The 13,444-nt window shown below is 43.8% G+C and overlaps 1 protein-coding gene across 8 annotated transcripts in view; it reads right to left on the minus strand.

Moving 5' to 3' along the window:
• The window catches only part of TRMT10B (tRNA methyltransferase 10B), a 29,277-nt gene extending 20,765 nt beyond the window's left edge, over positions 1-8,512 (minus strand). For 3 of the 8 annotated variants that reach the window (XR_004443662.1, XM_033238047.1, XM_033238046.1), the window contains exons 1-3: positions 8,417-8,510; positions 635-849; positions 49-157 (exon numbers count right to left, since the gene is read on the minus strand). Coding sequence is in view for 7 of the 8 variants with exons in the window: in XM_033238047.1 (XP_033093938.1) it covers positions 49-157; positions 635-849; positions 8,417-8,492 (400 nt within the window). In the remaining variant the exon portion in view is untranslated. The other 5 variants (XM_033238048.1, XM_033238049.1, XM_033238051.1 and 2 more) reach the window with 5 other exon arrangements.
• Between the last annotated feature and the right edge of the window lie 4,932 nt (positions 8,513-13,444).

Genomic DNA, 13,444 nt, shown 5'->3' on the forward strand with positions numbered 1-13,444 from the left:
TTGCTAAAAAATAAATATGATTATACCAGCAGTCTCATTTATTGTCACCTGGATTTTCTGCACGATTGGCTTTTCTTCGTTCTTTTTCTTGCTTTCTTTTGCTCTTCTTTGCTGCAACTATCTTTTCCCAGTGTCTCTGTTTTCTCTGGACATTTTTCTTATATTATCCAGAAAACAAAATTGTTTGAGAACTTCATAAGCACCAAAAAAGGAAAATGAACATTAGAAACATTTACTTATTTTTTCTCATTTATATATAAAGTTTGGCGAGAAAAAGGAAATTACTCACAAAAACAAACCTAGACTGGATCGTGTTTAGAGAAAACAGAGCCCCAGAAAAAGAGATGTGATCTGGTCAAGGTCACAGAACATTCATTAGTGACAGGGCCTAGAGTTTAGATTTCCTGATCCTTCAGAGGTGTATCAAAAATTCCTTTTGAACTTTATTTGCTTTTCCTATGACTCAAATGAAACTAAAACTTTAAACCAGTTAGCAGAACATTAATTCATCACTTAGAATACACAAAACTCATTCCCAGTCTCTCTTTTCACTACCAGTATCCATCCTTAAAACAGGGGTGTCTGAGACAGTCCATCGTTCAAGGTCTATGGCCAGGCAATTCACTACACTCACCGAGCACCATGCTGTACTGCCTGTGGCCAGGGTCTCTCCCTCCTGGCACTCGCCTTCCGCATCAATCTGCAGAAGCTGGAAGCCTTCAGGAAGTCCATCTTCACCTGTCTCCTCTAGGACGCCTTCTTCCCCCTGCAGCACAGGTGACTCCACTCTCTGAGTACTCCCTTCCAATAGCCAGTCCATGTGCTTAGTCCTCTGTTCTTTCAACCAGACTGGAAAAAGGCACAATTATGTGAGCTATTACATTATTTCACTAACATAGGTATCTCCCTGCATCCAAATAACAAAGTGTTATTGTGTTACCAAAAGATCAGAACTGTGTAAAATACTGAACCAGATTTACTGGACTGAGAAAAACTTGTGTCTTCCAGAGAAATGATTCAGCAAAGAAACAGTTCAGTAGTAAGGAAGCCAAATACACTTTTTTTTTTTTTTGAGACAGAGTTTCGATCTTGTTACTCAGGCTGGAGTGCAATGGCGTGATCTCTGCTCACTGCAAACTCTGCCACCCGAGGGCAAGTGATTCTCCTGCCTCAGCCTCCTGAGTAGCTGGGATTACAGGCATCTGCCACCAAGCCCGGCTAATTTTTGTATTTTTAGTAGAGATGGGGTTTCACCATGTTGGCCAGGCTGGTCTCAGACTCCTGACTTCAAGTGATCCACCCACTTCAGCCTCCCAAAGTGTAGGGACTACAGGCATGAGCCACTGTGCCCAGCCCCAGATACACTTCTTAGAGGACATGCACAACACCTGACATCTCCAAGCAGTCAATGATTATCTACTGCTGCAATGATACAGATAACCAAGTTATTTATTGTGTACTTTAAAATGCATTATATGATTTGAGGGTAGGACAGAGATTGCAAAAGCCACTTCACCTCCCCCATTATGTTTCAACCAGTTTATTTTCAAAATCCTTCCTTTAGCAAATATTTACTGAACACCTACTATAAGTAAGGTACTATACTAGAGACATTCTGGGAGGATGAACCAAAATATACGGTAGAGTGACATGAAACCAAGAATTCTTTTAGGTAGTTGGTATGTATCAGACTTAGTTTTTTAAAACTATGTATTCCCTCCAACTCAGCTAAGTACCACTGCAGTAGAAAGCCACAGTCACCAATGAAAATGTTTAATATCCCTCAGAAGTGCTGAGATTGAAAACTATGGACAAGCACTGTTACAGAACACTTAACAAATGATGTCATAATTTCAAAGTGGAGTTCAAAATCTAAGAACGGTATGAGTCAGAAATGCTTTAGTCAGCCGGGTGCGGTGGCTCACGCCTGTAATCCCAGCACTTTGGAAGGCCGAGGCGGGTGGATCACCTGAGGTCAGGAGTTCGAGACCAACCTGACCAACATGGAGAAACCCTGTCTTTACTAAAAATACAAAATTGGCCAGGCATGGTGGCACATGCCTATAATCCCAGCTACTAGGGAGGCTGAGGCACGAGAATTCCTTGAACCTGGGAGGCGGAGGTTGCGGTGAGCCGAGATCGTGCCATTGCACTCCAGCCTGGGCAACAAGAGTGAAACTCCGTCTCAAAAAAAAAGAAATGCTTTAGTAAATGGTCAAGTGTCATAGACCAAGAATGATGTGACCATTACCTATGGCTGGTCCTCTGAGTGTAGTCACACAACCACTATTTTATGAAAAATACATCTTAAAAAGTGTAAGTCTATGCAGTATGATTCATGTACATGGTAAAAAGACCTATTTATAATGAAAAGTAATAATCCACACTCCTATCCCCTCCACCTCTAGTGGCAACCCTTGTTAACCAGTTGTTTTTCGTTCTTTTGTTAATTAACTCCTTAACCTGAACTCATATGCTTACATCATTATTTCATGATTCATCAGCTTTGAATGTATTGACTCGCTATGAAACCTAAGAATTCAAATCGCTTAAATCAGTCCCTACTATTATTATTACTATTTTTGAGACAGGGTCTCACTGTTACCCAAGCTTGAGTACAGTGGTACAATCATGGTTCACTACAGCCTCAACCTGCTGGGCTCAAGCAATCCTCCCATCTCAGCCTCCCATGTAGCTAGGACTACAGGCATGCATCACAATGCTTGGCTAATTTTTAAATTTTCTGCAGAGATGGGGAAAATGTTGCCCAGGCTGGTCTCCAACTCCTGAGCTCCCACCTCGGCCTCCCAAAGTGTTGGAATTACAGGTGTGAGCCACGGCACCCAATCAACCCCTATTATTTTTATTTGAGACGGATTCTCACTCTGTTGCCCAGACTGGAGTGCAGTGTTGCGATCTCAGCTCACTGCAACCTCCGCCTCCCAGGTTCAAGCAATTCTCCTGCTTCAGCCTCCCCAGTAGCTGGGATTACCAGGCCCGCCTAATTTTTGTATTTTTAGTAGAGATGGGGTTTCACCATGTTGGTCAGGCTGGTCTCAAATTCCTGACCTCAGGTGATCCACCACCTTGGCCTCCCAAAGTGCTGGGATTACAGGCGTGAGCCACTGCGCCTGGCCTCACCTCAGAAAGTTTAACTTTCTTCTCCACTTTCCAAATCAGTCTTCATCCCATTCCTACAACTTGCCAAAGGCAACCACTGTTCTGTTTGCTATAACCATGAATTATCTGTATCTATTATGCAACTTCATATAAATAGACGCAAACATTATGTACTCTTTAGCACTTGACTTTTTTCCCCTTAAAATATTTGAGACTTACACATGTATGTATCAGTAGTTGCTTTTTTATTGCTGAATAGCATTCCACTGTATGACTGTATCACAATTCATTTATTCTGTTGATGGGTATGTGAGATTTTTTCCAGCTTGGGGAATAAATCTGCTATGAACATTTTCATAGATGTGTTTTTGTGGACATATGTTTTCACATCCATTGACTAAGTTTTAAGAGTAGAATTGCTAGGTCATAGGATAGGTGTGTATTTAACTCATAAGAAACTACCATCCATTTCCCAAAGTATTATACCATTTTACACTGCCTGTCAGCAATGTATGAGCATTCCAAATGTTCCACAGCATCAACATCTGGGGACCCCTATGCAGATTTCTGGAGTTCCTTTGCTACACAGCTCCCTCCTTGCCAGTACCCTGCTGTATGCAGCCATCTCAGCAGCCCTAAATTCAACTGTTTCCTCCATCCAATGACACCGATGCACTCTGTATGGGCTCCGTGTCACTACGCACCCTCAGGTAGAAAGCCAGGGTGACTGTGGGGCTTCACTTGTGTGTTTCTTCTTCCTCAAGGATTACAGTCTTGTCCTGACTACTGCCCAATACCTGAAAACAATTTCTTCATATCCTTTGTCCAGTTTTATAGTTTATTGTAGGAAGGGAAATCCAATACCCATTCCTTCTGTCATAACAATTACCAGAAGTCTTTAACACTTTTAAGAATATTTTTAAACTTCTATTTCTTGTTCAAGACATAGTATTTCTGACTCCCCAATATCTTTAGGCTATGAACATAAACACCCTTATATTTCTATCTCTGTTCCTCCTTTAATTTTCCAACTGAGCCTTTAATTTTATATGGTCAAGGTAGGTTTTACATTTTGCCCTGACAAAACAATTAAGTGCTTTGTCTATCCCTGTGGTATTTTCTAAAATTTGTAAACCAAATTTGTAAACTATTTTTTGAGATAGGGTCTCACTCTGTTGCCCAGGCTGGGGTGCAGTAGTGCAATCACGGCTCACTGCAGCCTTGACCTCCCATGCTCAGGTGATCCTCCCACCTCAGCCTCATGAGTAGCTGGGACAACAGGTATGCACCACCATACCCAGCTAATTTTTGTATTTTTAGTGGAGACAGGGTTTCACCATGTTATCCAAGCTGGTCTGGAATTCCTGGGCTCAAGAAATCCACCTGCGTCAGCCTCCCAAAATGCTGGGATTACAGGTGTGAGCCACTGCACCCGGCTGTAAGCTGCATTTATATTATTATAACTCCATAAATATCATTCACTGTAGAGATGGCTAGTGTCCTAGAATTATATTTTCTTTTCCATTTTGACTCCTGTGTTTGGAAAACATTTCTAGTGTTGAGTTCATATTGCCTTTTTTCTTGTACTCCATCAAATGCTCAAAAGTGGGCCAAATGTAGTTGTTTTCAGTTCAGACACACTTAAATAGGTTTAGGTGGAAAAATAGCATTCTTAGAATTCAGACACACTTCCTAGCTTGCCACTTGTGAGTGATGAGACAATATCTAGAAGATTTAAGTCTCTGCCATAGAGTCTCTCCACGAAATGGGATAAAACCACCTCACAGGATTGTTGCAAGAATTAGATACCTTTCACTTACTGATATAAAACAAGCACTCATGAAATACTTGCTGTTGTTAACTACTATTCACAACCCCTTCAGTGTTGTTCTTACAGTTGTTCTTAACAGGTAAATCTTCTGAGTAGTTTTGGTTATTTGTGACATATCATGTGAACATGTGACCACCAGATACATTCCTGAAGATGACCAAGTAAATTACCTTCCAGATTTTCAAAATTATAGATTTGAAATTTGTGTCCATTTGTCTGCCTAGGCTAAAGTTTATTTCTGCTTAGAAATCCTTTAAAACCCAGTACAAATTAATTTTTAAACGTATTTACAACAGACTCTATCACAAAGAATTAGTGGCATGTATAAAATTTCATAATGTATGTAGTATTTCCAGAGAAATGAGGAAAATACCAAGCTGGCTGGGCGCAGAAGCTCATGCCTGTAATCGCAGCACTTTGGAAGGCTAAGGAGGGAGGATCAATTGAGCCTAGGGGTTCAAGACCAGCCTGGGGAACAAAGTGAGACCCCATCTCCATACAAAATAATTAGATGGGCATGGTGATGCACACCTGTAGTCCCAGCTATTGGGAGGCTGAAGCCAGAAGATCGCTTCAGCCCAGGAGATCGAGGCTGCAGCGGGCTACAATGAAGTGCCACTGCACTTCAACCTAGGTAACAGAGCAAACCATGTTTCAAAAACAAAACAAAAAATCCAAGCTATTAAACATTTCAGAAGCACTCCACATGAATGAACAGTGAAGTTGATTATATATATATATTTATATATATATTTTTTTAAAGATATAGGTCTTGCTATGTTGCCCAGGCCAGTATTGAACTCCTAGCCTCAGGTCATCCTCACACCTCAGCTTCCCAGTCACTGGGTAGAGGTGTGAGCCACTGTGCTGGCATATATATACACACACACACACACACACACATATACATTTTTTTTTTGAGATAGTCTTGCTCTGTCACCCAGGCTGGAGTGCAGTGACATGATCTCGACTCATTGCAACCTCCACCACTCAGGTTCAAGCGACTCTCATGTCTCAGCCTCCCTAGTACCTGGGACTACAGGAATGCACCACCACACCAGGCTAATTTTTTGGTATTTTTAGTAAAGACCAAGTTTTGCCAAGTTGGCCAGGCTGGTCTCGAACTCCTGACCTCAAGTGATCTGCCCACCTCAGCCTCCCAAAGTGCTGGGATTACAGGAGTGAGCCACTGCACCCAGCCCATAAATATGTATGTTTAACAAAAGATATCTAGACCCCTGTTATGACAGTTTTTTAGATGACTGAACAGACTTTGTTATGCCAACCATCAGTCACCTGCATTTTTCTGCATATAGGCATTCAGAAAAGAATAAATGAAAAGATAAAGATAAACTAATCCTTAACTGACAACTTCATTTTATTAGGGTAAGAAAACCAACACCAATTTGTTAAATAAATGCTAATTTGTTAATAGCCATGTGATCTCTTCCTCCTTTAAACTTCAAAGCATTTTGTATTTTTACCTGTGTTGACCATTCATTAGTTCATAAACATTCCACTGAGCTCCTCCTGTATGCCGGGGCCTGTTGGGGAATGACTGCGAGGCAACGGATCTAGAGCTCTCTCTGCAGGTAGTCTCGCTGAGGAGGAGAAAAGAGATCAAGGATGGGAGATCCTAGGAGCTACAGACTTCCACTGTTGTTTTTAAACACTGGAAAGTCTGTGCTGGTATTTTCTCTCCTATCAAACTGAATTCCTTTGTAGGAGGGCTTATATCTACATTTACCTAAACACTGAAGAGTTCACATTATAGTTCCTTGAAAACAGCAATGTTTATTTTTTGTTGAATTGAACTGAAATTTACCGCCACCACTCCCACTCCCTTCCTTTCTTTTCCCCTCGTTTTACCTCATGCTTCTCCAAATCTCTGTAGTCCCTGAGAATGTTTCTTAGACCAGGAACTTGGGATGCAATAATCTTGAAAATCAAATAAAAACAACTCCAACCACCACCAGAAGAGTAATAAAACAAGCTAACACTCCTGAAGGCAGAGCCCAACTCTTTTGTATCTTTGTATCTCTGTTAACTGGCATAAGGCCTGGAACAGAATGGAAGCTCAGTAAATACTAATTAGGTGATTGCCACCTAGGGATCCTCAGAGCAAAGTTGAAGTTGGATATCACAGAAGCAGAGATCTGCTCAATCTGTGTGGGACATTATCTACGCCCAGATTTAGCTTTTTTTTTTTGACATAGGAATTACCATTTTAACCATTTGTAAATGTGCAGCTAAAAACACACTAAGAGCTTCCACATTGTTTGCCACCATCACCACCGTCCATCTCCAGAGCTTGTTCATCTTCCTAAAGTGAAACTCTGTGACCTTTATGTAACTCTCCATTACCCAATCCTGGCAGCACCTTTACATTTCCTATCTGTATGAATCTGACTGCTGCTCTGGTTTGAATGTTTGTCCCCCTCTCACATTCAGGTTGAAATTTAATTGCCATTGTAACAGTATTAAGAAGTGAGATTTCATTTATTTCCCGTTTCTTCATTCAAAATCTTTTCTGAGCCTCCATTATGGGTCCAGTGCTGAATACTGGGACTATTCCTTACTTTCATTCAACAAAGTTACTAAGCACCTGACAGAACAGTACATCCTGGGGACTTGGGGATGACATTCGTTCAGCTTTCATGGGGCTCCAATTATCTGACCCAGCCTTGCATGACAGCTGCCTGTTTCCCCACTAGATTATAAACCCAGGAAGAATTCACCTGTACACACTTAGTGCTGAGCCTGTTAGCATCCTAAATATTTGATAATCAGCTCTTCTGCTTCGAATCCTGCAGTACTCTCCATTTCACTTAAGGTAAATAGCCCAAATCCATACAATGACCTATGCAGATCATTAAGGTCTACCTCCCAGTTTCCCCTGCACTCTCTGGTTTGCTGTTCCTCAAACATACCCTTCAGGGCCTTTGCATTCGCCGTTCTCTTTACCCTCAATGCTCTTCCCTCAAACACTTATAGACTACCTTCCTCCCCTCATTCAGATTTGTACTATACAACATAACTTATTTTATTTATTTTTTGTCGGAACCTCCTCCATCCCTACAATGTAGGCAAGTGCTGTTTGCTTATAGACGCTCAATAAATACTTGCTGAGTTCATAAATACTCCACTCCGCACCCCCACCCTAGGTTGGCAGAGGCCTCAGACCTTTGCTAGCCCAAGTCCCACCTGATGGGCATCTACGCTGCCGCTAAATGATGGCACATCGACTCCAGCCCGAGAGCACCCCGCCTGCGGGTGCCTCCCGGCCCACAAGCTGCGGCGCGTGCGAGTAGAGGCAGGAAGAGAAAGCCCAGGAAGATAGTGTACCACAGGCCACATGACTGCTAAACGCTGCTTTCCCAGCGTCCGACCCCCGCGAGGGAGGCGGCTGTCCCAGGCTGAACCCCGCAGCCCCCAGTCAGCCCCCTAAACCAGCAGACAGCGTACCTGAGCAGCGGCGGCGGTGCCTTCGGATTTCGCCTCCGGCCTCGCTTCCGCTTCCTAACCCCGCTCCGAATGGCATCCTGGGAATTGTAGTTTTTCATCTGCCGGCCGCTCGTGGGGCCGGGCCGGAGCGGAGGGTGTGGCTTCTGCTCCCAGCCCCGGCTCTGGGGAGCTGCGTCCAGCTGTGGGGCCGGGCCGGAGCGGAGGCTAAGGCTTCTACTCCCAGCCTTGACGCTGGGGAGCTGCGTCCCGCCGTGGGGGTTGCCCACCTTCTCTGAGCCCCGGTTTCCCCGTCTGTTAGACGGCGATCACAACCCCAACCCCTTGCCAACTTCACAGGGCTCCTGCAGGTGACCAGGTGCTATGTTGGTTGTCAAGGGCTGGACATTATGGATATTGCGAAACTGGGGTGTGTGAAACAAAAAGAAAAACAAAATTCTAAGCCCCGCAGCCGACTGAATGGAACTCCCTCTCAGCCAAGGGGATTTCAAAGAAACATTAAAAACTAGTTAAGGCCATGTTGGGAAGCGGGAGCGGAGCGGGGCGGTTGGGCATGTCTGATATTATATCCCGTCCCTTTCGGAGTTTAGACCCAACTGGGACTGGCAGAACAGAATCTTTGTAGCAATAAGATACCAAATTCCAACCTGACATCACATGACAGAAAAAGAAACCAAAAACTTTTACCCCAAAATATGTTTCATTGCCATAATTTGAAATGGCCCTGCAAAGCTGTTTTGTGTTGGGGGTGCGGGAGGGATTTGCACCTGTAAAAAATCTCTATTACCATAACTAGATCTTTCCCTTCCCAGGCCCTCCCAATTCTGAAGAGATTAGCTGAGTCTAGCACCTTTTTTCCCTTCGTTAACAGGTGAAACCAAATTTGGATCGCCCATCATTCCACAGCCTTGCCCTTCCCCAGGTTTTGCCACAGTCAGCAGAGCCCTCGAGCTGACACAGCCCTTTCCTGAGCTCACAACCTCCCTCTCCACTGCCCCAGCGCACAACAGAGATGTCAGGACTTTGATCAGGATGATTCCAGCCCCTGGGCACTCTTCCTCCATGAAAGACACGAAGCGGCTTGCCCAAGACTTGGCCTCCTTATCAGCCACTCTTCCTTCATTCCTGCAGTCCTAGGGGTCTCACCCATTCAGAGACACTCCAAACGGAATGAGCCCGAACTCCCGTTCAAGAAACTACAGCCTGGTTGGATTCCTCCTTGGCCCAACTTTCCCTCTCTGGACTTTTCTTTCCACTGCTCCTCCAGCACCTATCACCCATCCCCAATCCATGCTCCAATCAATCCTTTATCAGCTTCCAGGGCGATTTCTTTCTTTTCTTTTCTTCTTTTTTTTTTACAAATTTTTCTTTTTTTAATTCTTATTTTTATTTTTATTTTTTTAATAGAGATGGGGTTTCACCATGTTGCCCAGGCTGGTCTTGAATTCCTGGGCTCAAGCGATCTGCTTGCCTCGGCCTCTCAAATTGCTGCGATTACAGGTGTGAGCCACTGTGCCTGGCTGTGATTTTTAAATACTAACACTAAACATTCATTCCCGACCCCCTCCCCCGCCCCCATAAGGCTTTTTCTAAAGCCCAGCTTTAACATCTCTGCTCTGCTCAGAGACGGCCCTGGCTTCCCACTGTCTGCTGAAATGCCCCAGTGGGACTTGCACAGTGGCTTAAATGATCTTCAATGACGCCTTCAGGTTTTAGCTCACACCACACCTACCAGTCCCTGCACCTCACACTGAGCCATGCTGAACACTTTCCCCCACTCCCTGCCACCACTCTTGTGTCCTTTGCCTCTGAATAAGCTCACGGCCACTTTCCAGTGGGAGGAAAAGACCTTCTAGCTGGTCTCATTGCTTTCCCCAAACCCCACTCCATCCCTTTGCCATATGATTATGTGTCTCTCCTGATGTAAAATCTAACCCCCTTTCCGAGGTCTTGTATTATACAACCCAGCTCCTGCATGCACCTCCCAGCTTCATCTCCTATCACTCCTCTCCAGCTTGCTATGTTCCAGTTGTACTGATCCTGAAATGCTTCAAATGCCCTGTGAGCCTTTGCAAATACTGTTCCCTTTCCTCTCACTTTTCCATGGCTGGCTTCTTATACTTTAGGCCCCAGCTTCAGCATTCCCTCTTCAGAAAGGCCTTTCCTGAGGACCACTCTGGCAAGATTGGTTCATTGTATCCCTGTCTTGGCATCTTTTTTCTTTGTTACCTCTCAGTCGGTAATGGATTTTTTTTCTGTGTCTTTCCTACAATTATAAGTTCCTTGAGGAGACTATGTCTGCCATGTTCATGGTTGTATTCCCAGTGCCACTACATAGTAAATATTTGTTGACAGAGTAAATGAATGATTTTTCTCTACGTTCTTGACATATCCAAATTCTATCTGTCAAATCCAGGACCTGACACACAGTAGACACTCAATAAATACTTCTTGACATGCTGGTTTTAATGCTGCCTTCTGCAGGAACGCTGCCTTCCCTGATTACTACTCTGCCCCTTACCCAAAATGACTTCTCTCTCGTTAGACCCCTCACAGCACCTTATCTGTTCTCTTTGGAGGCCTTGAGTGAACCGTGCCTTATGTTGTAAGCCTCTATCTCCACGTATCACCCAATCTCTATCAGGAACTTTTCAAAATATAATGATTCTTCCCCAATTAGTTACATTCATAATGCTGCATCAGGCATCACCTGGCATGGGCATCCCACGAATGTTTGTTGAAAGAAATGAATCAGCCAATGTGACGGTGGGTGGGAAAAGGAAGGAAAGGTGTAAATGTCCCATCGTTTCTTAGTCACTAAACAACTGACTCTTGCATTTCAGAGTAGCAAGTCCCCGTTCTGCCTATCTCATGTTGGAGGCTGCGTGACTCCAAAGAAAGTGCTAAACGGTACAATTTCCCCTGCTTCTTTAGCTTTTCAACAAACAGTGAAGGGTTTCCCAGCAATTGTGGAACTTAGTTCTCCTCATGGGAACTGTGGAGAAAAATAGCAGCTCCATACAGTAGCAACTCAAGACAGTTAATGAATTCGAGGGGAGGAGAAGCAAAGAAAAAGGAAACAAACACTTATTGAGTGCTGAGCTGGAAGCTTCAGTCTTCTTCCTGCCTTCCATGATTATGTATTCTTCACAATAATGCTGAATATATGTTATTCAATAATCTCTAGGGTGTTGGCCATATTAGAAAAATGCATTCAAGGTATCTAAATAAGGCATCTGCCACATCGTAGGCCCTCATTAAATGAAAAGTATTATTTCCTTTATCCAGATGGGGAAACTGAGGCCCAGAGAAACGCCTAATAACACAGGCCAAAGCCAGGATTCAAATCCTCATTGAGGCCAGGTGCAGTGGCTCACCCCTGTAATCCTAGCACTTTGAGAGGCCAAGGTGGGCAGATCACCTGGGTGCAGGGGTTCAAAACCAGCCTGGGTAACATGGTGAAACCCCTCTCTACTAAAAAAATACAAAAATTAGCTGGACATGGCAGCAGATGCCTGTAATCCCAGCTACTCAGGAGGCTGAGGCAGGAGAATCGCTTGAACCTGGGAGGCAGAGGTTGCAGTGAGCCAAGATCACACCATTGCACTCCATCCTGGGCAACAAGAGTGAAACTCCATCTAAAAAAAAAAAAAATTCTTGTTGAGTGAAGTCCCGAGCTCCTCCCCTAAACTTGTGAACACATAGGTTGTGTTCACATAAATGAGTGATTTACCTCTTCATAGCTTTCTGCTGGCAAAAGTTTCAAGTCCTGTTTAACATTAGGCAATTTTTATTATTTTGGTGTCCTGTAGTTCCTATTTTTCATTGCCATGAAACTGCTTCCAATCTGTGTTCAAGAGCCTCATTTAAATTGTATTCAAAGTATTCTAAGAAACAGGCCTCAAGAAAATATGTCTTTTCCTGGCACAAGTACTGGTTAACTGGTTTCTAGTTATTAATAACAAGTCATCGGTAACAGGAGATGGGAAGGATGCCTTTTCACATCTTCTCTCAGGTATTGTTTTCCTTCTGACTGGAGAGAGTTGAGGTGTGTGACTTGACACTCTCCTCTCTGTTCCTGCTTTTGCTGGATGGAGAAGAGGAGCCCTAGGGAGAAGCCACGGGAGCAGCACTGAGCCCACAACTGGCCAGGAGCACCAGACGGACAAGGGACTCCTTTAATGAACTCTAATAGCCTAAGGTGAGTGACTAAACCACCTTTGGCCTGGACAGAGAAGCCAGGCAAAGAGGCATCCCAAGGGAGGCTTAAAATCAGTTTCCCTGGGGTCTAAAAACAAAATGCAGGGTATGGTTTCGGACTAGAATAGACATCCATAAGAGCCGACAGTCATAACTAGCATTTTTCATTTACTAGATTGAGTACTTGCTGGATTTCTATCCCATAAAATGGGCACTATTAGTATCCCAATTTGCAGAAAAGAAAGCCAAAGCACTGAGAGGTGAAGTGGCTTGTCTAAGGTCCACGGGGATGAACTGGGATTAACTGGCTCAACTGGGGTAAGAAAGGTATCCAATATATTTCTTTTGCTTTAATATTCTTAAAAAGGCAAATCTAATTCAAGGCTTTAATGTTCAACTTTTTATTTTTATTTATTATTATTATTAATTTTTTTTTAGATGGACTCTCGCTCTGTCACCCAGGCTGGAGTGCAGTGGCACAATCTCGGCTCACTGCAAGCTCCGCTTCCCGGCTTCAAGCGATTCTCCTGCCTCAGCCTCCTGAGTAGCTGGGATTACAGGTGCCCGCCACCATGCCCGGCTAGTTTTTTGTATTTTTAGTAGAGACAGGGTTTCACCATGTTAGCCAGGATGGTCTCCATCTCCTGACCTCGTGATCCGCCCGCCTCGGCCTCCCAAAGTACTGGGATTACAGGTGTGAGCCACCGCTCCTGGTCAATGTTCGACTTTTTATATATTTAAAACAGGAATAAGGTGCAAGATTCAGGGATGCAATAAATTTCAGATAAAGCACATGTGTGGCCTTGCAAGTAAAGAACTTCCTGCCACCTA

This window comes from Trachypithecus francoisi, unplaced genomic scaffold, assembly GCF_009764315.1.
Source record: "Trachypithecus francoisi isolate TF-2019V2 unplaced genomic scaffold, Tfra_2.0 Lachesis_group16, whole genome shotgun sequence".
In the NCBI taxonomy this organism is placed as follows: Eukaryota; Metazoa; Chordata; class Mammalia; order Primates; family Cercopithecidae; genus Trachypithecus; species Trachypithecus francoisi.